General features: G+C 45.8%; 1 protein-coding gene across 1 annotated transcript in view; it reads right to left on the reverse strand.

Annotated features, from left to right (window-relative positions):
* Positions 1–3,582: 3,582 nt before the first annotated feature.
* rarab (retinoic acid receptor, alpha b) overlaps positions 3,583–25,263 on the reverse strand; it is a 201,811-nt gene continuing 180,130 nt past the window's right edge. Inside the window, 7 exon segments of the mRNA XM_046304021.1 lie at positions 3,583–5,612; positions 6,153–6,311; positions 6,851–7,055; positions 7,372–7,548; positions 8,844–8,980; positions 8,983–9,003; positions 13,889–14,030. Coding sequence (XP_046159977.1) covers positions 5,407–5,612; positions 6,153–6,311; positions 6,851–7,055; positions 7,372–7,548; positions 8,844–8,980; positions 8,983–9,003; positions 13,889–14,030 — 1,047 coding nt within the window. The 3' untranslated portion in view covers positions 3,583–5,406.

Below are 25,263 nucleotides of genomic sequence, written 5' to 3' on the forward strand. Positions count from 1 at the left end.
AGGCAAAGGGTGGCTACTTTGAAGAATCTTACATTTAAAATATATGTTGATTTGTTTAACAATTTTTTGGTTACTACATAATTACATGTTTGTTATTTGATAGTTTTGATGTCTTCATGTAGAAAATAGTACAAATAAAGAAAAACCCTGAATTGAGTAGGTGTCCAAACTTTTGACTCTCTCTCTCATATATATATATATATATATATATATATATATACACACAGAAAGACAGTGTACAAAACATGAAAAACACCTTCCTAATATTGAGTTGCACCCCCCCATGAATGCTCCCAACAGTTGGCTAGATGTAATTTGGGTGGTGGACAATTCCTGATACACAGGGGAAACGGTTGAGCGTGAAAAACCCAGCAGCGTTGCAGTTCTTGACACAAACAGGTGCGCCTGACACCTACTACCATTCCCCATTTAAAAGGCACTTAAATATTTTGTCTTGCCCATTCACCCTCTGAATGGCACACATACACAACCCATGTCTCAATTGTCTCAAGGCTTAAAAATCCTTATTGAACCTGTGTCCTCCCCTACATCTGCACTATTGAAGTAGATTTAACAAGTGACATCAATAAGCGATCATAACATTTACCTGGATTCACCTGGACAGTCTGCCATGGAAATAGCAGGTGTTCCTAATGTTTTGTGCACTCAATGTATTGTCTAAACTACATTGAGGGGCCAATAAGGAACCTAAAAAATAAGCCTCCCCCCAAATTAAACTGTAGTATAACCCTTAAAGGGACTCTGAATCTTGTATGTGTTATTGTAACGTGACCTGCTATAGTCCCTGGCTGACCTTCAAGTCCCAACAGAATCTTACTTTCAGCCTAATAGTGGACCCACCACCAGTTAAGAAACATTTTAAAACACACACAGGCATGGTTCTTTATTAAATGTCATTCTCTTCGTCCAATGATCTGGCATAATCAAAACAGTTATTTATTTTATCCCCAAATGCTGGTTGACATCTGATTGCATTACAAGTGAGAGTGCAGGGGAAAAACAGTTGTGCGTTGTCATACTGGCTGCAGAGAGGCTGGCCAATAGCAACGTTCGATCGTTGTGAAGGACAGATCCACTCCTACTGAACAGCAGAGGCAGTGGTGTTGTGGGGAAAAGAGATGGATAGGTAAGTTACACTATTTTGTGTAAACAGTGGTTAAAGGTGGGGAAATAGCTAGCCTGATCCCAGATCAGTTTGTGCAACTCCTATTTCATTGTCATGCATTGGAAAGACGGCACGAACTGATCTAGGGCCAGGCTAGGGAACAGCTAGGTACTCGGATGTGTCAGTAGCGTCAAGAATGACAGACAGATAAATACTAATAGTGTGTAAACAGAGGCAGTTGCGTTGCTGTGATAGATAAAGAGAGAGGTGCTGATACTGTGAAGCAAACTTACAGAGGCAGTGGTGTTGTGTTGTGGGGGAGGGGGGGTAGAGAGATGGGAGACATGTATACATACAGAGGCAGTGGTGTTGTGTTGTGGGGGGGGGGTAGAGAGATGGGGGACATGTATACATACAGAGGCAGTGGTGTTGTGTTGTGGGGGAGGGGGGTAGAGAGATGGGGACATGTATACATACAGAGGCAGTGGTGTTGTGTTGTGTTGTGGGGGAGGGGGGTAGAGATGGGGGACATGTATACATACAGAGGCAGTGGTGTTGTGTTGTGGGGGAGGGGGGTAGAGATGGGGGACATGTATACATACAGAGGCAGTGGTGTTGTGTTGTGGGGGAGGGGGGTAGAGAGATGGGGGACATGTATACATACAGAGGCAGTGGTGTTGTGGGGGGGGGAGAGATGGGGGACATGTATACATACAGAGGCAGCGGTGTTGTTGTGGGGGAGGGGGGTAGAGATGGGGGACATGTATACATACAGAAGCAGTGGTGTTGTGTTGTGGGTGGGGGGGTAGAGATGGGGGACATGTATACATACAGAGGCAGTGGTGGTGTGTTGTGGGTGGGGGGGGGTGGAGAGATGGGGGACATGTATACATACAGAGGCAGTGGGGGAGGCAGTGGTGGTGTGGGTGGGGGGTAGAGAGATGGGGGACATTTATACATACAGAGGCAGTGGTGGTGTGGGTGGGGGGGGGTAGAGAGATGGGGGACATTTATACATACAGAGGCAGTGGTGGTGTGTTGTGGGTGGGGGGGTAGAGAGATGGGGGACATTTATACATACAGAGGCAGTGGTGGTGTGTTGTGGGTGGGGGGGGATAGAGAGAGATGGGGGACATGTATACATACAGAGGCAGTGGTGGTGTGTTGTGGGTGGGGGGGTAGAGGATGGGGGACATTTATACATACAGAGGCAGTGGTGGTGTGGGTGGGGGTAGAGATGGGGGACATTTATACATACAGAGGCAGTGGGGGGGATGGGGGACATTTAGAGGCAGTGGTGGTGTGTTAGAGATGGGGGACATGTATACATACAGAGGCAGTGGTGGTGTGTTGTGGGTGGGGGGGGATAGAGAGATGGGGGACATGTATACATACAGAGGCAGTGGTGGTGTGTTGTGGGTGGGGGGGGGATGGGGGGGACATGTATACATACAGAGGCAGTGGTGGTGTGTTGTAGAGAGATGGGGGACATGTATACATACAGAGGCAGTGGTGGTGTGTTGTGGGTGGGGGGGGTAGAGAGATGGGGGACATGTATACATACAGAGGCAGTGGTGGTGTGTTGTGGGTGGGGGGGTAGAGATGGGGGACATGTATACATACAGAGGCAGTGGTGGTGTGTTGTGGGTGGGGGGTAGAGATGGGGACATGTATACATACAGAGGCAGTGGTGGTGTGTTGTGGGTGGGGGGTGGGGGTAGAGAGATGGGGGACATGTATACATACAGAGGCAGTGGTGGTGTGTTGTGGGGGAGGGGGGTAGAGAGATGGGGACATTTATACATACAGAGGCAGTGGTGGTGTGTTGTGGGTGGGGGGTGGGGGTAGAGATGGGGGACATGTATACATACAGAGGCAGTGGTGTTGTGGGTGGGGGGGGTAGAGAGATGTGGGACATGTATACAGAGGCAGTGGTGGTGTGTGTGGGGGGGGTAGAGAGATGGGGGACATGTATACATACAGAGGCAGTGGTGGTGTGGGTGGGGGGGGGGTAGAGATGTGGGACATGTATACAGAGGCAGTGGTGTTGTGGGGGGGTAGAGATGGGGGACATGTATACATACAGAGGCAGTGGTGTTGTGGGTGGGGGGGGGGTGGGGGTAGAGAGATGGGGGACATGTATACATACAGAGGCAGTGGTGTTGTGGAGGGGGGGTAGGATGGGGGACATTTATACATACAGAGGCAGTGGTGTTGTGGGAGGGGTAGAGATGGGGGACATGTATACATACAGAGGCAGTGGTGTTGTGGGTGGGGGGGGGTAGAGAGATGGGGGACATGTATACATACAGAGGCAGTGGTGTTGTGGGTGGGGGGGTAGAGAGATGGGGGACATGTATACATACAGAGGCAGTGGTGGTGTGTTGTGGGTGGGGGGGGGTAGAGAGATGGGGACATGTATACATACAGAGGCAGTGGTGGTGTGGGTGGGGGGGGGAAAGAGATGGGGGACATTTATACATACAGAGGCAGTGGTGGTGTGGGTGGGGGGGTAGAGAGATGGGGGACATTTATACATACAGAGGCAGTGGTGTTGTGGGAGGGGGGTAGAGAGATGGGGGACATGTATACATACAGAGGCAGTGGTGTTGTGGGTGGGGGGGGGGGTAGAGATGGGGGACATGTATACATACAGAGGCAGTGGTGTTGTGAGCGTACTGGTATCGTGTCACAGAGTTAACACGGACATATATAGATACATCCTACAGACAATGTGCTACAATGTGAGCATACTGGTAACGTGGTACAGTTTGTGACTGATGGTGGGGGGTAGTGGGAGCACATAGATAATGTGCTACAGTACAGAGGCAGTGCTGTTGGGGGTAATACATACATTATCCAGAAATGGAATGAGAGAGGGATGACCTGGGTCACGGAGTTGTTGGTCTTTAAATGGTCAAATCTTTCTTTTTTTACATTTCAACTCTCATTACAGGTTGTCAATGGCTATGGTGTTCCTAGCAGTCCGTCCCTTCCTTAAGCGCTCTAAACAGGCGACCAGTGATTCATGCCTTCACTTCAGGACACCAAACAAAAAGCAAAACATAAAAGGCTTTGACAAAAGTGAAAATTGGCTAGACTCCATGTACTTTAACACAAAGGAATACATCTTATGTACATTATTTCATGGCTGCTATTTTCTTACACGTCATCTTCATAACTCCACAACAACTTGACTCTAGATCATAGAACCATTACGTTTCCTTTTCTCCTATGGAAAAAAAAGAAGAAAATACTGTAAATGGAACAAAACCAGAGAGATGCCAACCCAACCTGGTCCAATTTGTGTTTTGTGTCTCAATTTGATCCAACTTGTGAACGTGACAGTGCAAGAGGTCTAGTGCATAAAGTGAATTGCATCTGAAATCGTGTCGTCATTTTTGTTCTACTTATCTTCTGATTTGATAGAAAAGACACATTTCCACGGTGACTACTTAGTGTGCTGATATTCCTGGGTGAAACGAAGAGAACAAAACACTAGGTCTGGGGAGGTGGGATCACAAATAACATCTAAGTTCTTAGAACAGTGAGAAAAATACTGAGAAAAAAAGATAGCAACTCCTCTTTTATGCATCATTCCACCTGGACAATTCAAATTGCAATGATTACTTTTTCAATATATATATATTTATATTTCCATATATCTTTTGTAAGAAAATCTGTCTCTCAAAGTTGTGAAGGAGAGGCAGCCCCCCCCCCCTCTGAGCAGCCCCCATTTGCTGTCCCTGACAACATTTCGGGATGACTCGTGCCCAGTGTCCAGCAGTCTGTCTGTCTAGTTCCCTGCAGAAAGACGTGCATCTTGTCGACCCCTTTACCCCAGGTCTGACAGGCACTGAGCCTGAATTCCTGTCCCATAGTCTTGAGGGGGAGAGAGGAAGAACAGAGTCATGACTGAGGAGAGTAAACAGAGCATCTCAGATTAAACTCCTTGTGTTGCGTCTGCCAATCCCTGGCGCTGGTTCTGAGGCATGTCTATGGTGGTGGTGGTGGTGGTGGGGGCGATGGTTATCGTGCCATCCAGATTCAGTTAAGTATGATGGTGCCCAGTCTGGGGCTGAGATAGGGGGAGTGGGGGGACGGCTGTCTCTCCATTGAGGCCTGCGTTTACCCTCAAAGTGTCAAAGTCCGTCCTGGTTGGGCCCAGGCTTGGCCCTCTTCCTAACCCCACTCCACTCTGGCCTGGTTTGTCACAGTGTGGGAGTCTGTAGTCATGCCTTCTGGCTGTCCCTGCCTGGGGGGTGGTGGTGGACCCCAGTCTAAGGGGAGGGTGCAGGGGGGCTGCTGCGGGCTGAGCTGGGGGACAGGCTTGGGCTGCAGCTGCCTGGTGGGGCCCCTCCTCCGCTGGAGCGGCCCCCGCTGGCCCCCTGGCCCTCCAGACCCTCTGAGTTTTCCAGCATCTCCTGGATGAGAGGGGGCATGGAGCCCGGGATCTCCATCTTCAGAGTGATCACTCGCTCCGCTCCTGGAGGAGGAGAGGGAGGGAGGAGAACAGAGAGGCAGAGAGAGTGAGAGGGTCATGTGTTCCACAAGGTTCGGCCACTACAGCAAAATATCATATGTAAGACCCTAAATATTTTTCTTCAAATAAATAACGCCTGATATAGATAGAAATGGTAGTAGTGTTGCACTGAGACTAGGGCTGAATTAATACAGGGACCCAAGCTTGTAGGGGCGCCCAAGCCCGTAGGGGGCCCAAGCCCGTAGAGGGGGCCCAAGAAGAAAAACAACACCAAATATAGAATCACAGGAGCCAACTCAAAGTCTAAAATACACCAGAGAGCATAATTTAGCCACAGAGGATCAATAGTTTCTACAAAATGAACTGTGAATTAAGTTTTATAACAAGCTCATACAGGTGACTGCCAAAATAATGTTAACACCAACATAAAACAATAGAGTTTACCAAGCTACCAATGACTTCACACTGGAAGAAGTTTAAGCTACACTAAATCTACCCTGTAAAAAAACACAAACAACGCAGTGTGCAGGCGTGTTCTCTCACCCTTGGCGCTGATGCTCCTGAGGTCCGTGATCTTCATCAGCATCTTGGGGAACATGTGTGGTTTGTGAGGCCTCCTCTTCCTCACGTAGATCTTCAGAGCTTCCAGTAGGGGCTCCTGTAGTACGTCCACCTTGTCTGCCTGCTCCAGATCCTGACGGTCTACACGCACACACACAGGCGCACACACAGGCGCACGCACACAGCGCACACACACACACACACACACACACACACACACACACACACACACACACACACACACACACACACACACACACACACACACACACGCGCACACACACACACACACACACACACACACACACACACACACACACACACACACACACACACACACACACACACACACACACACACACACACACACACACACACACACACACACACACACACACACACACACACACAGGCGCGCACACACACACAGGTGCACACACACACAGGTGCACACACACACACACACACACACACACACACACAGGCGCACACACACACACACACACACACACACACACACACACACACACACACACACACACAAACACACACGAAAAACACATCCTTAATACCCAATACTAATTTGCTTGAAAACAAATGACAATTGGCCTCGTGATATCAACTCCCGGCCCTGATAGGCGGTGCAGTGCTGGGTTGGAACCCGAGCAGCGGTGCAGTACCTCCACACAGCAGACAGATGCCGCTGAGCAGGCCGGTCTCGGCGTCGTCCATCTCCAGAGGGAGGAGTGTCTGGGCGAAGGCGAACACCAGGTCTGTGAGCGGGCCGAATCCTGCGTTGTGCATCTGGGTCCTGTTCAGGGTCAGCCCGTCTGAGAACGTCATTGTGTCCTGGTCTGGAGTGTACCGCGTGCAGATCCTCAGAATCTAAGGTAGAAAGAGGGAAGGAGGGAAATGGGGGAAAAGAAGTCAGTCAGTCTTGCGAGCCGAAATGCCCCCCTCCCAATCCATCTCCTTAATGCTGAGTGCCAGGCAGAGATGCATCAGGTCCATTTTTTTATGACCAGGGATCAAACTCCCAATCTCAGGACGGACACAAACCACAAGGCCACTGAGTTAGTTGGGAAGGGAAGCACAAATATATTGCTGTTCACTTTCTGTCGATGTTTTGCTGTTTGTAATAAATACACACATGTCCTAATGTGTGTGTGTGTGTGTTTTGTGTCCTGATGCGTCTCCTCACCAGTATGTCCAGACAGGCAGCCTTGAGCAGGGTGATCTGGTCAGCGATAGTGAGGGTGGTGAAGCCTGGCAGATGCTTGGCAAACTCCACCGTCTTGATGATACACTTAGTGGACAGCTCACTGAACTTATCCCACAGGTTGACATCTAGAGCCACGCGGTGCTCTGCACTGTTATTCTGTAGGGAGGGAGAGGGAGATACATACATGTAGGTTAGTCTGTGATTCTACAAATACATTGGCTGGTATGTTGAGCGTGCAAGGAGTGTGTATGTTAGTCAGTGCGTATAAGTCACCGTGGTGTATTTGCCCAGCTGGCAGAGCGAGGGTAATGTGCGTATAAGTCACTGTGGTGTATTTGCCCAGCTGGCAGAGCGAGGGTAATGTGCGTTTAAGTCACTGTGGTGTATTTGCCCAGCTGGCAGAGCGAGGGTAATGTGTGCGTGCGTATAAGTCACCGTGGTGTATTTGCCCAGCTGACAGAGCGGGGGTAATGTGTGTGTATAAGTCACCGTGGTGTATTTGCCCAGCTGGCAGAGCGAGGGTAATGTGCGTATAAGTCACCGTGGTGTATTTGCCCAGCTGGCAGAGCGAGGGTAATGTGTGCGTGCGTATAAGTCACCGTGGTGTATTTGCCCAGCTGACAGAGCAAGGGTAATGTGTGCGTGCGTATAAGTCACCGTGGTGTATTTGCCCAGCTGACAGAGCGAGGGTAATGTGTGTGTATAAGTCACCGTGGTGTATTTGCCCAGCTGGCAGAGCGAGGGTAATGTGCATATAAGTCACTGTGGTGTATTTGCCCAGCTGGCAGAGCGAGGGTAATGTGTGCGTGCGTATAAGTCACCGTGGTGTATTTGCCCAGCTGACAGAGCGAGGGTAATGTGTGCCCTCGCTCTGGTGTATTTGCCCAGCTGACAGAGCGAGGGTAATGTGTGTGTATAAGTCACCGTGGTGTATTTGCCCAGCTGGCAGAGCGAGGGTAATGTGCGTATAAGTCACTGTGGTGTATTTGCCCAGCTGGCAGAGTGAGGGTAATGTGTGCGTGCGTATAAGTCACCGTGGTGTATTTGCCCAGCTGACAGAGCGAGGGTAATGTGTGTGTATAAGTCTTTGCCCAGCTGGCAGAGCGAGGGTAATGTGTGCGTGCGTATAAGTCACTGTGGTGTATTTGCCCAGCTGACAGAGCGAGGGTAATGTGTGCGTGCGTATAAGTCCCAGCTGACAGAGCGTGTGTGTGTATAAGTCACCGTGTGTATTTGCCCAGCTGACAGAGCGAGGGTAATGTGTGTGTATAAGTCACCGTGGTGTATTTGCCCAGCTGGCAGAGCGAGGGTAATGTGTGCGTGCGTATAAGTCACCGTGGTGTATTTGCCCAGCTGACAGAGCGAGGGTAATGTGTGCGTGCGTATAAGTCACCGTGGTGTATTTGCCCAGCTGACAGAGCGAGGGTAATGTGTGCGTGCGTATAAGTCACCGTGGTGTATTTGCCCAGCTGACAGAGCGAGGGGAAAGTCTCCTTATGGGCCTTGCGGACGCGTTCGATCATCTGCTCGGTCTCGGTACTCAGCACGTAGATCTCAGTACACTCTGGCTTCTTCTCCTCCTTCTTTTCTTGTTCCTGTCGTTCCTCACCGCTGAGGGAGGGAGAGAAAGAGACAAAGAGAGGGGGAGAGGGTTATCCTTTGGGCTCAAATGGCAATTTTCTGGGATATGTGAATACTAACCACTACAGGTTGACCTCACAATCCTCACATAGGCATGCCATCTCCGGCCAAAGAGAGAACACAGAGGCAGTCAGAAAAAACGATCGCTATCCCGGAGACCAGACACTACTGGAAACACAAACGCTGATCAACTGGGACATTGTACATTGGGGGAAATACGCACATCAACCACTAGATGGAACCATATACACTTTTTATCCTCAAACTGGCACACATGCAGAGACAGAGAGAGACAGAGAGAGACAGAGAGAAACAGAGAGAGACAGAGAGAAACAGAGAGAAACAGAGAGAGACAGAGAGAGACAGAGAGAGACAGAGATAGACAGAGAGAGAATAAAAAATGTGTTAGCCGTGTGTTATTGGGGAAATTTGCAGAGGAGAGGGTGTGAGTGAATTGTATGTGGGAGAGAGAGAGAGGGGGGGAGAGCTGAAGTGCTTTGATGTGACAGTGTGAAAAGAGCTTAAGAAGGAGAATCTGTGTGTCGCTGATCTGGCACAATACAGACAGGGAGACATTGGAGAGTTGGGACTAACTGTCTGTTTCCAAACAGTAGCAACAGACACACACACACTCTCTCTCGCTCTCCCTCGGTCTCTCTTTCACCTTCCTTATTAATCTCTCCACATTCTGTCTACCCTCCTCTAGAGACCCACTGCATCACCACTAGAGGTCGACCGATTAATTTTGGCCAATATCAAGTTTTCATAACAATCGGTAATTGGCCGTTTTGGCCGATTACATTGCAATACACGAGGAAACTGCGTGGCAGGCTGACCACCTGTTATGCAAGTGCAGTGTCAAAAGGACCTTGTGGTTGCAAGGAGCCAAGGCAAGTTGCTAGCGAGCATTAAACCTAACTTATAAAAAACAATCAATCTTCACATAATCACTAGCTAACTACACATGGTTGATGATATTACTAGGTTAACTAGATTGTTCTGTGTTGCATATAATCAATGTGGTGCTCGTTAATTTATCATCGAATCACAGCCTACTTCATCTTCGTCAAACGGGGGATGATTTAACAAAAGCACATTCGCGAAAAAAAGCACAATCGTTGCACAAATGTAACTAACCATAAAAATCAATGCCTTTCTTAAAATAAATGCATGTTAGCAGGCAATATTAACTAGGGAAATCTTGTGTTCAGTGCAAGCAGAGTCAGGGTATGTGCAACAGTTTGGGCCGCCTGGCTCGTTGTGAACTGTGTGACCATAATTAATTTGCATGAATTTTACATAATTATAACATAACATTGAAGGTTGTGCAATGTAACAGCAATATTTAAACTTAGGGATGCCACCCTTTCGATAAAATACGGAACGGTTCCGTATTTCACTGCAATAATAAATGCTTGGTTCACGAAATTTTGGTTTCTGGATTTGACCATATTAATGACCAAAGGATCATATTTCTGTGTTTATTAGAATCAAGTCTATGATTTGATATTTGATAGAGTAGTCTGACTGAGTGGCGGTAGGTAGCAGAAGGCTCGTAAGCATTCAAACAGCACTTTCCCGCATTTGCCAACGTTTATGACTTCAAGCCTATCAACTCCTGAGATTAGGCTGGCAATACTAAAGTGCCTATAAGAACATCCAATAGTCAAAGGTATATGAAATAGAAATGGTATAGAGAGAAATAGTCATATTATTCCTATAATAACTACAACCTAAAACTTCTTAACTGGGAATATTGAAGACTCATGTTAAAAGGAACCACCAGCTTTCATATATTCTGAGCAAGGAACTTCAACATTAGCTTTTTTTACACGGCACATATTGCACTTTTACTTTCTTATTCAAAACGGTTTTGCATTATTTAAACCAAATTGAACAGGTTTCATTATTTATTTGAGACTAAATTGATTTTATATATGTATTATATTAAGTTACAATAAAAGTGTTCATTGTGCATTCAGTATTGTTGTAATTGTCATTATTACAAATATAAATATATATATATAAAAAATAAAATAATACAAAAATATATATATATATATTTTTTTTTAATCGCCCGAGTAATCGGGATCTGTGTGGAAAAATCATAATCGGTCGACCTCTAATCTTCACATGTCATATTTATATATTCTCAATATATTAAGAGCTGCCAAAATAAAGCGATGACACATACATGTGTGTGTGAGAGAGTGAGTGAGTGTGTGTGTGAGCGAGAGAGTGTGTGTGTGTGAGCGAGAGAGTGTGTGTGTGAGCGAGAGAGTGTGTGTGTGAGCGAGAGAGTGTGTGTGTGTGAGCGAGAGAGTGTGTGTGTGTGAGCGAGAGAGTGTGTGTGTGTGAGCGAGAGAGTGTGTGTGTGTGAGCGAGAGAGTGTGTGTGTGAGCGAGAGAGTGTGTGTGTGAGCGAGAGTGTGTGTGTGAGTGAGTGAGTGTGTGTGTGAGCGAGAGAGTGTGTGTGTGAGCGAGAGAGTGTGTGTGTGAGCGAGAGAGTGTGTGTGTGAGCGAGAGAGTGTGTGTGTGAGCGAGAGAGTGTGTGTGTGTGAGCGAGAGAGTGTGTGTGTGTGAGCGAGAGAGTGTGTGTGTGTGAGCGAGAGAGTGTGTGTGTGTGAGCGAGAGAGTGTGTGTGTGTGAGCGAGAGAGTGTGTGTGTGTGAGCGAGAGAGTGTGTGTGTGTGAGCGAGAGAGTGTGTGTGTGTGAGCGAGAGAGTGTGTGTGTGTGAGCGAGAGAGTGTGTGTGTGTGAGCGAGAGAGTGTGTGTGTGTGAGCGAGAGTGTGTGTGTGAGCGAGAGTGTGTGTGAGAGCGAGAGAGTGTGTGTGAGAGCGAGAGAGTGTGTGAGAGAGCGAGAGAGTGTGTGAGTGAGAGAGTGTGTGAGTGAGAGAGTGTGTGAGTGAGAGAGTGTGTGAATGAGAGAGTGTGTGAGTGAGAGAGTGTGTGAGTGAGAGAGTGTGTGAGTGAGTGTGTGTGTGTGAGTGAGAGAGTGTGTGTGAGAGAGTGTGTGTGAGTAAGAGAGTGTGTGTGTGTGAGTGAGAGAGTGTGTGTGTGTGTGTGAGTGAGAGAGTGTGTGTGTGAGTGAGAGAGTGTGTGTGTGAGTGAGAGAGTGTGTGTGTGAGTGAGAGAGTGTGTGAGTGAGAGAGTGTGTGTGTGAGTGAGAGAGTGTGTGAGTGAGAGAGTGTGTGAGTGAGAGAGTGTGTGTGTGAGTGAGAGAGTGTGTGTGTGAGAGAGAGTGTGTGTGTGAGTGAGAGAGTGTGTGTGTGAGTGAGAGCGTGTGTGTGAGTGAGAGTGTGTGTGTGAGTGAGAGAGTGTGTGAGTGAGAGAGTGTGTGAGGGAGAGAGTGTGTATGTGAGTGAGAGAGTGTGTATGTGAGTGAGAGTGTGTGTGTGTGTGTGTGTGTGTGTGTGTGTGTGTGTGTGTGTGTGTGTGTGTGTGTGTGTGTGTGTGTGTGTGTGTGTGTGTGTGTGTGTGTGTGTGTGTGTGTGTGTGTGTGTGTGAGTGTGTGAGAGAGTGAGAGAGTGTGTGAGTGAGAGAGTGTGTGTGTGTGAGAGAGAATTGGAAAGAAGAAGGGAACCATGATAAATAAGATGCTCTCTTTCCTCGGGGCAGCGCAGCACTGTTCACTATGTGTGTTACACTGTTGTTCCCCAGAGACAGAGCTGCCAGCGTGGGCCCAGAAAACACAACCTAATGAAGCCATTAAAGAACTATTAGCCTGGCACTCTAATCAGTCATGGCACACACACACACACACACACACACACACACACACACACACACACACACACACACACACACACACACACACACACACACACACACACACACACACACACACACACACACACACACACACACACACACGACTTAGTAAATAGCATCAGTGTGTCACCCCCCTTCAGAGATAAGAGTCTTACTGTTAGGGGTTCTAGGTTGACCGTTCCAGGTTGACCGGCTCAAAGGTCAATCAAGAGGGGTTAAGACAGCCCTGGACACACACAACCCCCAACTTAAAAACGCAAAAAAACACACACACCTGCTGATTTTGTCAAATATATATTTTTTTAAACAACACACCACACTGTGCGCCACTACCCAGGTGTAGTAACATACTCCCCACCACTAGATGGCAGTCGTTGATTTCCCTAGCAGCCTTGACTGGGATGAATGTTGCTATAAACCAGCTGCTCGGAACGCTGAGGAGGAGAACTCACTTACAGGGGGCCTAGAAGATAATGTGCTAGGAGATTGTTTTAGCGCTTAGCCTCATTGAAGCGTATAGGGGGATGTACAATCTGTGTGAGCATATGTGTGTGGTGGATGTGTAGGAGGGCGTGGACCGAGGGAGGGAAGCCATCATGGGGTGTGGCGGGTTGCGCACCATTGCTTCTTGATAAAAATAAAAAAACATCTCGAAATGTATTAGAACTATCACTTTTTGTCATGTCAGCGCGTGGTGCTTTGAATATCTACTTCGGGAAGGCATTTCTTGGGAAACAGTATTCACTCAGAAGAGACAGGCGAACAAACGAGAGAGAGATGTCTACTGTTCATTTTTATTGTTTATTTCACTGTCGTTTATCATCTAGTTCACTTGCTCTGGCAATGTTAACATATGTTTCCCATGCCAATAAAGCCCTTAAATAGATGTATTTATTTCTATAATAAAAAAAATTGAGAGAGAGGAGAAACTGTTTCCCATGCCAATAAAGCCCCTTAAATTGAAATTGAGAGAGAGCCGGAGAGACAGACATACAGAGACAGACATACAGAGAGAGACATACAGAGAGAGAAACATACAGAGAGAGACATACAGAGAGAGAGAGAGAGAGAGGAATAGTACTCACACTCCTTGGACATGCCCACTTCCAAACACTTCTGCAGGCGGCAGTACTGGCAGCGGTTGCGGGTGACCTTGTTGATGATGCAGCCCTTCTCGCGATGACAGGTGTACACCATGTTCTTCTGGATACTGCGCCGGAAGAAACCCTGAGAGAGCGAGAGGGGTCGGCTGTGACATTTGCTTTAATTGCGCATTTTAAAAAAAATGTCATTGTAAAAAAAAAATAATAATAATTTAAAAAAGGTGAATGGGAGAAAGATTGCTGTTATGTTCTTGTTTGGCAATATACAAATATGAATGGCATGCTTTGATGTCAATGTAGCATCGTGGAAGTGAAAAAGAGAGAACTAGAGAGAGAAAGAATAGGAAGACGAGAGAGGGGGTTGGGCTGATAAAAGGTCATTTTTGATAGCAGTGGTATCATCAAGATAGTAAAACTAGAACAGGCCATATATCCTATTTGTTTTCAGAACTTTTATTTCCATGACTGATCACTTGTTCTCTCATCTCTCTGCAGCAGACATACGATGAGCAATATGTTCGGAACATAAAAAAAAAATAAAATAAAAAAATCACAGTATCGAATCACAACAGACATAGAATTGCTGGCAATTCCCAGCCCTAATATGATTCATGCCGTCTTCAGAATCACAATCGCACAACCCCCAATGAATCAATAAAACACATCGACGTCTTAACAGTGCCCACACGGTGCTCAACATCCCTTTCTGTCAGAGAGAGCAGAGACCAGCCACGTGTTTCTCCACAGTGACACCACCAACACCACACGTGCTACGCTCTACTCTGAATCATGCCCGATCACACTCTGCTATTTGGGCATTTTAAAACGAGGCAGTTAACATATTTTAAAGACACGACTTTTACAACCCACTAAGCTGGGGGATATGTGCTGGCTTTGGCAGCGTGTGGACACGTTTGATGCCAATAGAGCAATTTGATGGGGAAAACAGTGTGTGGGAAAGACTACGTTTATTAGGCATTAACAGTCGACATTTGAGACATTTAACAGATGAGTTTTATTCAGAGCGACTGTACATACATTTTCTTGCCTTCTTTTTGTTGTACTGGTTCCCTGTGGGAATCGAACCCACAACCCTGGCTTTGCAACCTCCGTGCTCTACCAACGGGGCCACATGGGGACTATTATCTGTGTGTGTGTGTGTGTGTGTGTGTGTGTGTGTGTGTGTGTGTGTGTGTGTGTGTGTGTGTGTGTGTGTGTGTGTGTGTGTGTGTGTGTGTGTGTGTGTGTGTGTGTGTGTGTGTGTGTGTGTGTGTGTGTGTGTGTGTGCACATGTGTATGTGAGTGTCAGTTTGTCTGTTCATCTATGCGGCTATGTGAGCCTAGCTTGGCCAGGGGCTAGGTTAGTTGTGCCACACCGGGTGGGCATTAACTCACTAGTCTTAAGCACCAATGAGCTCCCATTGGTTAATCCCTTAAGGGGCTTATGGGCAGGCAGGGCCTGGTGGCATTTGGGGGGGGGCATCATACATCATACTAACTCCCATTCCTCCCCAGATAGTGCCCTCCTCGTGTGTGCCCTCCTCGTCCGCAAGACGCAAGAGACAGGCAAGTAGTGTGGGAAGCTTTCTGCCTATTGTGTTGAAGTGTGGTGTGTGTGTGTGTGTGGCAGATGCCTTGCAAATACAACGCATGTTTGTTAAATACAATGTGCACGTTTCACTGTCATCGTGTGAATATCTAGATCAAGGTCACTGATCAGAACATTGCCCATGAACAGTGCAGGTGTAATAGTGCTTGTGTGTTGGAGTAACTCATACAGATCCATTCATACTGGAGAAGACTAACAGAGGTGGAGAGCCTTTGTTGCTGACCTATGAACCAGTCATCGTGACGGGATGAGTGAGTGATGGCATACAGAGAGCGGTAGAGGACAGAGACGCACTAAGTATGAAACCAAACATGAGGAACACCTTCCGAATATTGAGTTACACTCCGCTTTGCCCTCAGAACAGCCTCAATTCGTTGGGACCTGGACTCTACAAGGTGTCAAAAGCATTCCACAGGGATGCTGGCCCATGTTGACCCCAATGCTTCCCACAGTTGTGTGAAGTTAGCTGGATGTCCTTTGGGTGGTGGACCATTCTTGATACACACGGGAAACTGTTGAGCGTGAAATACCCAGCAGCGTTGCAGTTCTTGACACACACCGGTGCACCTGACACCTACTACCATACCCTGGTCAAAGGCACTTCAATCTTTTGTCTTTGTCTGAATGGCACACACACACAATCCATGTCTCAATTGTCTCAAGGCTTAAAAATCATTCTTGAACCCATCTCCTCCCCTTCATCTAAACTGATTGAAGTGGATTTAACAAGGGACACCAATAAGGGATCATAGTTTTCACCTGGACTCACCTGGTCAGTCTGTGTTATGGAAAGAGCAGGTGCTCCTAATGTGTTCTACACTCAGTGCATGCGCCGATATGTGAAACAGAACAACGGATTTGACAGGAAGACAAGATGAATATTTGGAGGAGAAAAAAAACACACTAAAGAAAAAAACAGGTAAAGAACAAAAGCACAGCTAAAAAAAGGACGGTCAGATAGAGGAGAGAAGATGAGTAGACAGGCAAGCAAACAAACCCAACATACCGAGCGTAAACACAGGGCAAATACAAACAGATAGAAAGGGGATGAATAAACGATAAAAGAGACGGAGAGCAAACATGAACAGATGTACGGCCAGATGCAACAGAATAATGACTGGAGGAGAAGCAGAACGATGCCCTGCAGCAACGACGAGTAATGCTTGTGGCGACAATTAGCGTGTCCCTCTGGTGTTACACCTTTCCCAGGAATATCACTAATCCGCTCCATCGCACACACACTATTGTGGGGGAGATTAAGTGGCGACAGACCCTAATGCCAGCAGACCAGAGCTGGTGTGTGTGTGTGTTGTGGCAGAGTGCACAGGCCAGGCCAACCACTCCTCTGCTTTGAGCCCTGTGTGAAGGTCAGGTGACCCGTTAAGCCTCCCCCAAGTCTGTCGCCCCTAATCAGGATCAGCGGAGCCAACATAGATGACTTGAAACCTACCATACATTAGCAAACATAGCACATCCGACGCCGTCCATTTTGTGCCAAACGGCCCTGGTTTCCTCAACTTATGGGGTTTGTAAAGGTAGAGAAATGTAACTCAATGCAGCCGGTGAGGGAGTCCGTGTGGACATGATGGGGCGTGAATCTAGCCCCGCTAAGCTGCGGTCGCATAGTGAACATACTGTATGTAAGCCTACCCTCCCAGGCAGAAGGTAGACCGTCATGTTACGACGGGGGCACTGCCACATGTGGTGGGTGATGCCCTCTCCACATGCCAGAGGAGATCCCTGTGCCCAGTTTGGCAGTGGCACTGCTTGGCATGGCAGTGGCACAACCATGAAAAATATTAAGCCCTTTTACTGGGTAAGTCTCTGTGCTATCAAATTTATAGACTCCCACGGATTCAAACAGCAAATTCTTCATAACATCAGGCATTAGTATTAGGTCAACTTGGAATCCATGGAAAACAAGCAGTAAGCACTAACTAAAATAGTGAAGTCCATTGTTGTTCTAGTGGTGTGTGTTTGATGCTTCATGGGATTATGCTGCCCTACACAGGCCAATCAGCATCCAACACAGGCCAATCAGCATCCAACACAGGCCAATCAGCATCCAACACAGGCCAATCAGCATCCAACACAAGTAGAGAGAGACCCTACTCCTCGAGACACAGAGATCTAGGAACTGATCTAGAAAGACTAGCCTACACTCCCTAGAAAGAGAGTGTGTGAGAGATAACCTCTCAGTCCCTTAAATATGCATTACAATATCGCAGCCGGCATGAAATAATCATGGCGGAAAGAGGTGAGCTAGGTGATTTCACACCGCTGTGAACACCATGGTCGTGTAACTCCCCTACCACTCTTCATGCAGTCCAGGGATGTGGTTTTATTATGGCGTCGAAGTGTACATCCCAAAAGGCACCTCAAATAGGGTGTGACTTGGGATGCAGCCACAGGTTAGGAACTCTTTCTCTCTGATTCTGCTATGGGCTGGGATGAGGGCTCTAACTGCTATGTGGGTAGTTGATGCCTTATTGATGCTCCTGTGCTCTCTCTTCCTAGAGAGGTCCTGGGTTTGAGGTCAGATAGGAAGGATACCTCAGGCAAGAAGGTCTCTGATGGCTCAATTCCCTTAAGAGGAACCAGACCGCGACTGGCCGTGGCAGAACCAGCAGAACCAACCAACCTAGTTCGTTCTTAGGTTGTTTTCCATTTGCAGTGGAACTGGAAACGGGACTGGGTTTCATTGGCGGGGGAAACAAATGTCTAGTGGCGACCGATGACGCCATTCGACAGTGACTATTGTTGTGATGCGTACTGGAGGCATTAGCATGGCTGTTTTGTGCCATCCTTTTTACTTTCTGTTTGCGGGCAGCAACGGAGAGTGAACAGAATACAGGAGACAGCTGAAACGAGCCCGAGAAATGCACAACGCATCATCCTGCGAAGAGAGGATCGTTTCAGCCGGTTGAAAGACCAGCTTATGCGTCGGAAGGCTCTTCCCAGGTGCTCAAAATCTTTGAGGTATTCGTTAGCGTAGCTGTACCGTTCGTAGTCAGATTTTCCTTCCTCTGTTGAGAGGTGTACTACGCGCACACAAATGCACATGCACCTACTAAATAGTTTGTCCAAAACAGTCCGTTTCCTCTCGCTTGCCATTTTGACAGCTACAGCTGTTAGTGGCCTGAAATCCCCTGGACTGAAACTCAGTAATTACAAGGCGTGAAGAATGTTCTGGCAGCAGAGGGCTGGTGCCGTGGTGGAAGGCCGGCCTAGCGCACTGGAACTACAACCAAAGGTAAACAACTACAGGAGCTTGACCTTACAGCTCTGGAACTAAAACAATACACTGTGGCTAAACTACAGGAGCTCGGGCTGACAATACTGGAACTACAGCAATATAAAAAGGTGGGGGTGGTTAGTATGTAGTATGCTTATTGGTCATAGTATGGATATAGTTATTATGCCAAAAGTTCCCGGATGTCGTACTACATTCGTCAAAATACAAAGTAAACAAGCAGTGGACACCATTTCTGTGCTTTTAGGGCCCATAATGCAACTCTTCACAAAACGGGCGTGGCTTCACAACGTCTTTCAGATTGGAAGAAATGGTGGGAAATATGCTGCCGAAGTCCGACGAGAGCGGATACAAATTCATTGATTTAACTAAGCAATGCCTTTTCAAATAAGTTATGCTACACGTTATGTTGACTGACAATTTGCTAGTTACGCTCTCCTGAATTACAGCAGTACGTACTGGTATGTTAGCTAGTTACCTAACGTCAGCTGGCTACTAATACATCGAACGAGCTAGTATATTAACTCTATGCGATCTAACTACCCAACGTTTATTGACTTGATTATTCACAGCATTCTTAGCTAAGTGGTATAGTCGTTGTGCGTTCTTAACGGACATTGTTAATTCTGGCTATCTACTCCGATTTCAGAGCGCTCTCGTCCGAGTGTGCCAGAGCGCAGAATAATTTAGGAATTTACGAACACTCAACACCTGTTGAATATGGCCGGTGTCAGTAAACATCAGCCAAAAAAAAGTGTGATTTAAATTGTTGCCATCAGCACAGTTACAGTCACCAACACTCTGGATAACATGTAAAACACCCTAACCAGCTCTGCTAGGGAGAGTAAAATGGTCAGACTGAGTGTTCTCTCATTTATGTCTGGATGTAACTAGCAAGCTAGCTAACTTTAGCCAGTTAGCTTGGGTGCTTGACTGCCGGTGTGAGGTCAGAACGCTAGGATCGACCCTACTCCAAGAGCAAAACACTCTGATTTTACGACCGGACAGTCCGACAACGCTCTGAGTTTACAAACGGAGGAGAAGGTGGAAGGTCTAGGTTCGGTGAGGGTTAAAAGTGCACATACAGATGTCGGGAACACAAACTACACTGCCCATTACACACACCTGAAAAACACACACACAGGTTTCAGCCAGGCAGAATGAATGCCCTGTGGAACCCATGGGTTAAGGGTCTATAAATAAGGAGTGGATGACCCGAAGAGAGAGAGATAGGAATAGAGAGCAAGAGAGAGAGAGCGAGTGATAGAGCAACAGAATGAAGAGAAACATGGGAGAAGTGTGCAGGTAGATACACAGCAAAAGAAAGATGAAAATAGAGAGATCGTCAGAGAGATGGAAACAGAGATAAAAAAAAGAGATGCAAGAAGAGAGGAGGCTGAGACAGAGGTGTGAGAGCGAGAACCTCCTGACAGGACTCTGTGGACCTATATCTGATATGGGATCCTTGATCTCTTCCTGGCCACCAGCCGACCTCCGGGAGCCTGAGATTGACCTGGCGCGACCTGGGACAGCGGGATCTACTCACGGTACGGTGACCTTCTACCGTGAGGGGGGTCATCACCCATGCACCACTTCACTCCACACAGTGTCCTGCCTTCCCCATCCTGTAAGCCTATTTAGCTGCACAACTAATCCTAGCCCCTGGTAACAGCCTGGAAGGGTGTGTGTGTATATATGTGTGTGTGTGTGTGTGTGTGTGTGTGTGTGTGTGTGTGTGTGTGTGTGTGTGTGTGTGTGTGTGTGTGTGTGTGTGTGTGTGTGTGTGTGTGTGTGTGTTACTGTGTGTATGCACAGTGTGTGTGCCGTGTGTGTGTGGTGTGTGTGTGTGTAATCTATGGCAAACAGATTACTCGGCCTAGGCAAATGGCCCAAAATACTCAAGTGTATATGCACAGGGGTCACATTATGCCGTGTGTATGTAACACGGCTAAATCCTCGGCCCTAATCTATGGCAAATGGCCCAGCAACACAAGGAAAATACTCAAGGGCCAGTCAGCCCTTCCCCCTGATGAGGGGCCAAAATCTCAGTCTCTCTCACACAGTATCTATCGGACTGACTATTGGTATGTGTGAGAGCATAATACCACTGAAGCCATGTTTGGTGTCTGTACTGAAAATTTCTTTCCTGAAGTGAACTCTGATGCCCTCTATATGGATGTATGATCTCTGTGGTTATATGTGGTTGTTCAGAGTGAACTCTGATGCCCTCTATATGTATGTATGATCTCTGTGGTTATATGTGGTTGTTCAGAGTGAACTCTGATTCCCTCTATATGGATGTATGATCTCTGTGGTTATATGTGGTTGTTCAGAGTGAACTCTGATTCCCTCTATATGGATGTATGATCTCTGTGGTTATATGTAGTTGTTCAGAGTGAACTCTGATGCCCTCTATATGGATGTATGCTCTCTGTGGTTATATGTGGTTGTTCAGAGTTGTTCAGAGTGAACTCTGATGCCCTCTATATGGATGTATGATCTCTGTGGTTATATGTAGTTGTTCAGAGTGAACTCTGATTCCCTCTATATGGATGTATGATCTCTGTGGTTATATGTGGTTGTTCAGAGTGAACTCTGATGCCCTCTATATGGATGTATGATCTCTGTGGTTATATGTGGTTGTTCAGAGTGAACTCTGATGCCCTCTATATGGATGTATGATCTCTGTGGTTATATGTGGTTGTTCAGAGTGAACTCTGATGCCCTCTATATGGATGTATGATCTCTGTGGTTATATGTGGTTGTTCAGAGTGAACTCTGATGACACCGTATGCAAGGATTTCCTTTGTGCCGTCTCAGGAATGCGGTCCGGTCTCTGGTATAAATGGAATGAAGGTCTCTAATCCTGCCCATGGGAAAAGGTTTTCTGAAAACGCTTCTCTTTTAGGTTAGTACCATAGGCCTGTGGCCTAGAGGGTTTGTTTTGTTCATGCATGTTGGATGCATTTGCAGTTTGTTTTGGCTGCGTTTCACATTAATTTTGTGTCCAAAAGAAACTAATGGTAAATAAGTGTCATTTTGGAGTGGCCTTTATACATGCTAACCTCCCCTGTTAATGGCATGTCCTGGGGGTATGATCTTTGACCGTCTGTAACTTTCGCACTCATCATTATTCACGATTCATTTTCCGTAATCACGGTAGCATCCACATTCATGTAGAAGTGTTTAGAAACAATCTATTCTTATTTATAGTATAAGTGACTCCAGAATGACACAAAGCAGTATTTACCATTCATTTCTATTGGGCACAAAATAATATGAAACACAACTTGAATGAACTGCAAATGCATCCAACAAGTTTGTAGAGTCACAACGTTGATGTAGTCGTTGCATGTTAGGAATATGGGACCAGATCAGAGGTTAACCGATTATGATTTTTCAACGCCGATACTGATTAATCAGACAATTTCTTTTAAATGTATGTGCAATAATGACAATTACAGCAATACTGAATGAACACTTATTTTAACTTAATATAATACATAAATAAAATCAATTTAGCCTCAAATAAATAATGAAACATGTTCAATTTGGTTTAAATAACGCAAAAAAACAAAGGTGTTGGAGAAGAAAGTAAAAGTGCAATATGTGCCATGTAAGAAAGCTAACATTTAAGTTCCTTGCTCAGAACATGAGAACATAGGAAAGCTGGTGGTACCTCAACATGAGTCTTCAATATTTCCAGGTAAGAAGATTTAGGTTGTAGTTATTATAGGAATTATAGGGCTATTTCTCTCTATACCATTTGTATTTCATATACATATGACTATTGGATGTTCTTTATATGCACTTTAGTATTGCCAGTGTAACTGTATAGCTTCCGTCCCTCTCCTCGCTCCTACCTGGGCTCGAACGAGGAACATATCGACAACAGCCACCCTCGAAGCAGCGTTACCCATGCAGAGCAAGGGGGAACAACTACTCCAAGTCTCAGAGTGAGAGACATTTGAAAATCTATTTGCGGGCACCTCGCTAACTAGCTAGCCATTTTACATCGGTTACACCAGCATAATCTCGGGAGTTGATAGGCTTGAAGTCATAAACAGCAGAGCTGCTGGCAAAATGCAGGAAAGTGCTGTTTGAATGAATGCTTACAAGCCTGACCATCGCTCAGTCAGACTGCTCTATCAAATCAGACTTAATTATAACATAACAACACACAGAAATACGAGCCGTGGGTCATTAATATGGTCGAATCCGGAAACAATCATCTCGAAAACGAAACATTTATTATTTCAGTGAAATACGGAACCATTCCGTATTTTATCTAATGGGTGGCATCCCTAAGTCTAAATACTGCTGTTACATTTGCACAACCTTCAATGTTATGTCATAATTACGTAAAATTCTGGCAAATTAGTTCGCAACAAGCCAGGCGGCCCAAACTGTTGCATATACCCTGACTCTGCGTGCAATGAATGCAAGAGAAGTGACACAATTTCAACTGGTTAATATTGCCTGCTAACCTGGATTTCTTTTAGCTAAATATGCAGGTTTAAAAATATATACTTCTGTGTATTGATTTTAAGAAAGGCATTGATGTTTATGGTTAGGTACAGTCGTGCAATGATTGTGGTTTTTTTCACAAATGCGCTTTTGTTAAATCATCCCCCGTTTGGCGAAGTTGGCTGTCTTTGTTAGGAAGAAATAGTCTTCACACAGTTCACAACGAGCCAGGCGGCTCAAACTGCTGAATATACCCCGACTCTGTTGCAAGAGAAGTGACAAGGAAATTCATGTTAGCAGGCAATATTAACTAAATATACAAGTTTAAAAATATATACTCGTGTATTGATTTTAAGAAAGCCATTGATGTTTCTGGTTAGGTACCTTTTTCGTGAATGCGCACCGCATCGATTATATGCAACGCAGGACAACTAGTAATATCATCAACCATGTGTAGCTAACTAGTGATTATGATTGATTGATAGTTTTTTTTACAAGATAAGTTTAATGCTAGCTAGCAACTTACCTTGGCTTCTTTCTGCATTCGCGTAACAGGCAAGTTCCTCGTGGAGTGCAATGAGAGGCAGGTGGTTAGAGCGTTGGACTAGTTAACCGTATTAACTATAAGGTTGCAAGACTGAATCCCCAAACTGCCATGGTAAAAATCTGTCGTTCTGCCCCTGAACAAGGCACCTCTCTGGGATAAATTACTATAACTACTATAACTTTCATTAAATCACGCATGCAAGATAGCAAATTAAAGCTACACTTGTTGTGAATCCAGTCAACTTGTCAGATTTCAAAAAGGCTTTGCGGCGAAAGCAAACGATGCTATTATCTAAGGGTAGCACCTCCGTAAACAAAGAGAGAAACCATATTTCAACCCTGCAGGCGCGACACAAAACGCATAAATAAAAATATAATTCATGCCTTACCTTTGATGGGCTTCTTTTGTTAGTACTCGAATATGTCCCATAAACATCACAAATGGTCCTTTTGTTCGATTAATTCCGTCGATATATGTCCAAAATGTCCATTTATTTTGAGCGTTTGATCCACAAAAACACCAGTTCCAACTTGCGCAACGTGACTACAAAATATCTCAAAAGTTACCTGTAAACTTTCCCAAAACATTTCAAACTACTTTTTTAATACAACTTTAAAAAATACCTAAAGTAAATAATGGATAAAATTGAAGACGGGATGATCTGTGTTCAATACAGGAAGAAAACAAACTGATAACAAACTAACAGTACACTTCAAGTGACCCTTGTTCAAGATGGCCATACTTCTTCATAACACAAAGGAATAACCTCAACCAATTTCTAAAGTATGTTGACATACAGTGGAAGTGATAGGAACTGCAAGAAGGTCCCTTAGAAATCTGGATTCCCAATGAAAAACCATTGAAAAGAGAGTGACCTCAACAACAACAAAATATCTGAATGGTTTGTCCTCGGGGTTTCGCCTGCAAAATAAGTTCTGTTATACTCACAGACATGATTCAAACAGTTTTAGAAACTTCAGAGTGTTTTCTATCCAAATCTACTAATACATGCATATCTTATCTTCTGGGGATGAGTAGCAGGCAGTTGAATCTGGGCATGCATTTAATCCGGACGTGAAAATACTTCCCCCTGTCACCAAGAAGTTAACACACCATTCCTAGGCCATCATTGAAAATAAGAATATGTTCTAAACTGACTTGCCTAGTTAAATAAAGGTGTAAAAAAATAATACAAAAATCGTTTCCAAAATGTGTATTTTATTTTTGCCAATTAAATCGGTCGACCTCTAGACCAAATACCCAACTTTTGATGACTTTATTAATAAGAATCTTTGAGTATCAATAATATGGACCCCTACCTTTTTGAGAAGAAAAATGATTACTTGTTAAACAAAATCTGTTGTGTTCATATAAAATAATATAATTCACATACTACCTAGCCTGGTTCACCAACTACTTCTCAGATAGAGTTCAGGGTGTCAAATCGGAGAGCCTGTTGTCCGGCTCTATGGGGGTGCCAT

This window comes from Oncorhynchus gorbuscha, linkage group LG16 (assembly GCF_021184085.1).
Source record: "Oncorhynchus gorbuscha isolate QuinsamMale2020 ecotype Even-year linkage group LG16, OgorEven_v1.0, whole genome shotgun sequence".
Lineage (NCBI taxonomy): Eukaryota > Metazoa > Chordata > Actinopteri > Salmoniformes > Salmonidae > Oncorhynchus > Oncorhynchus gorbuscha.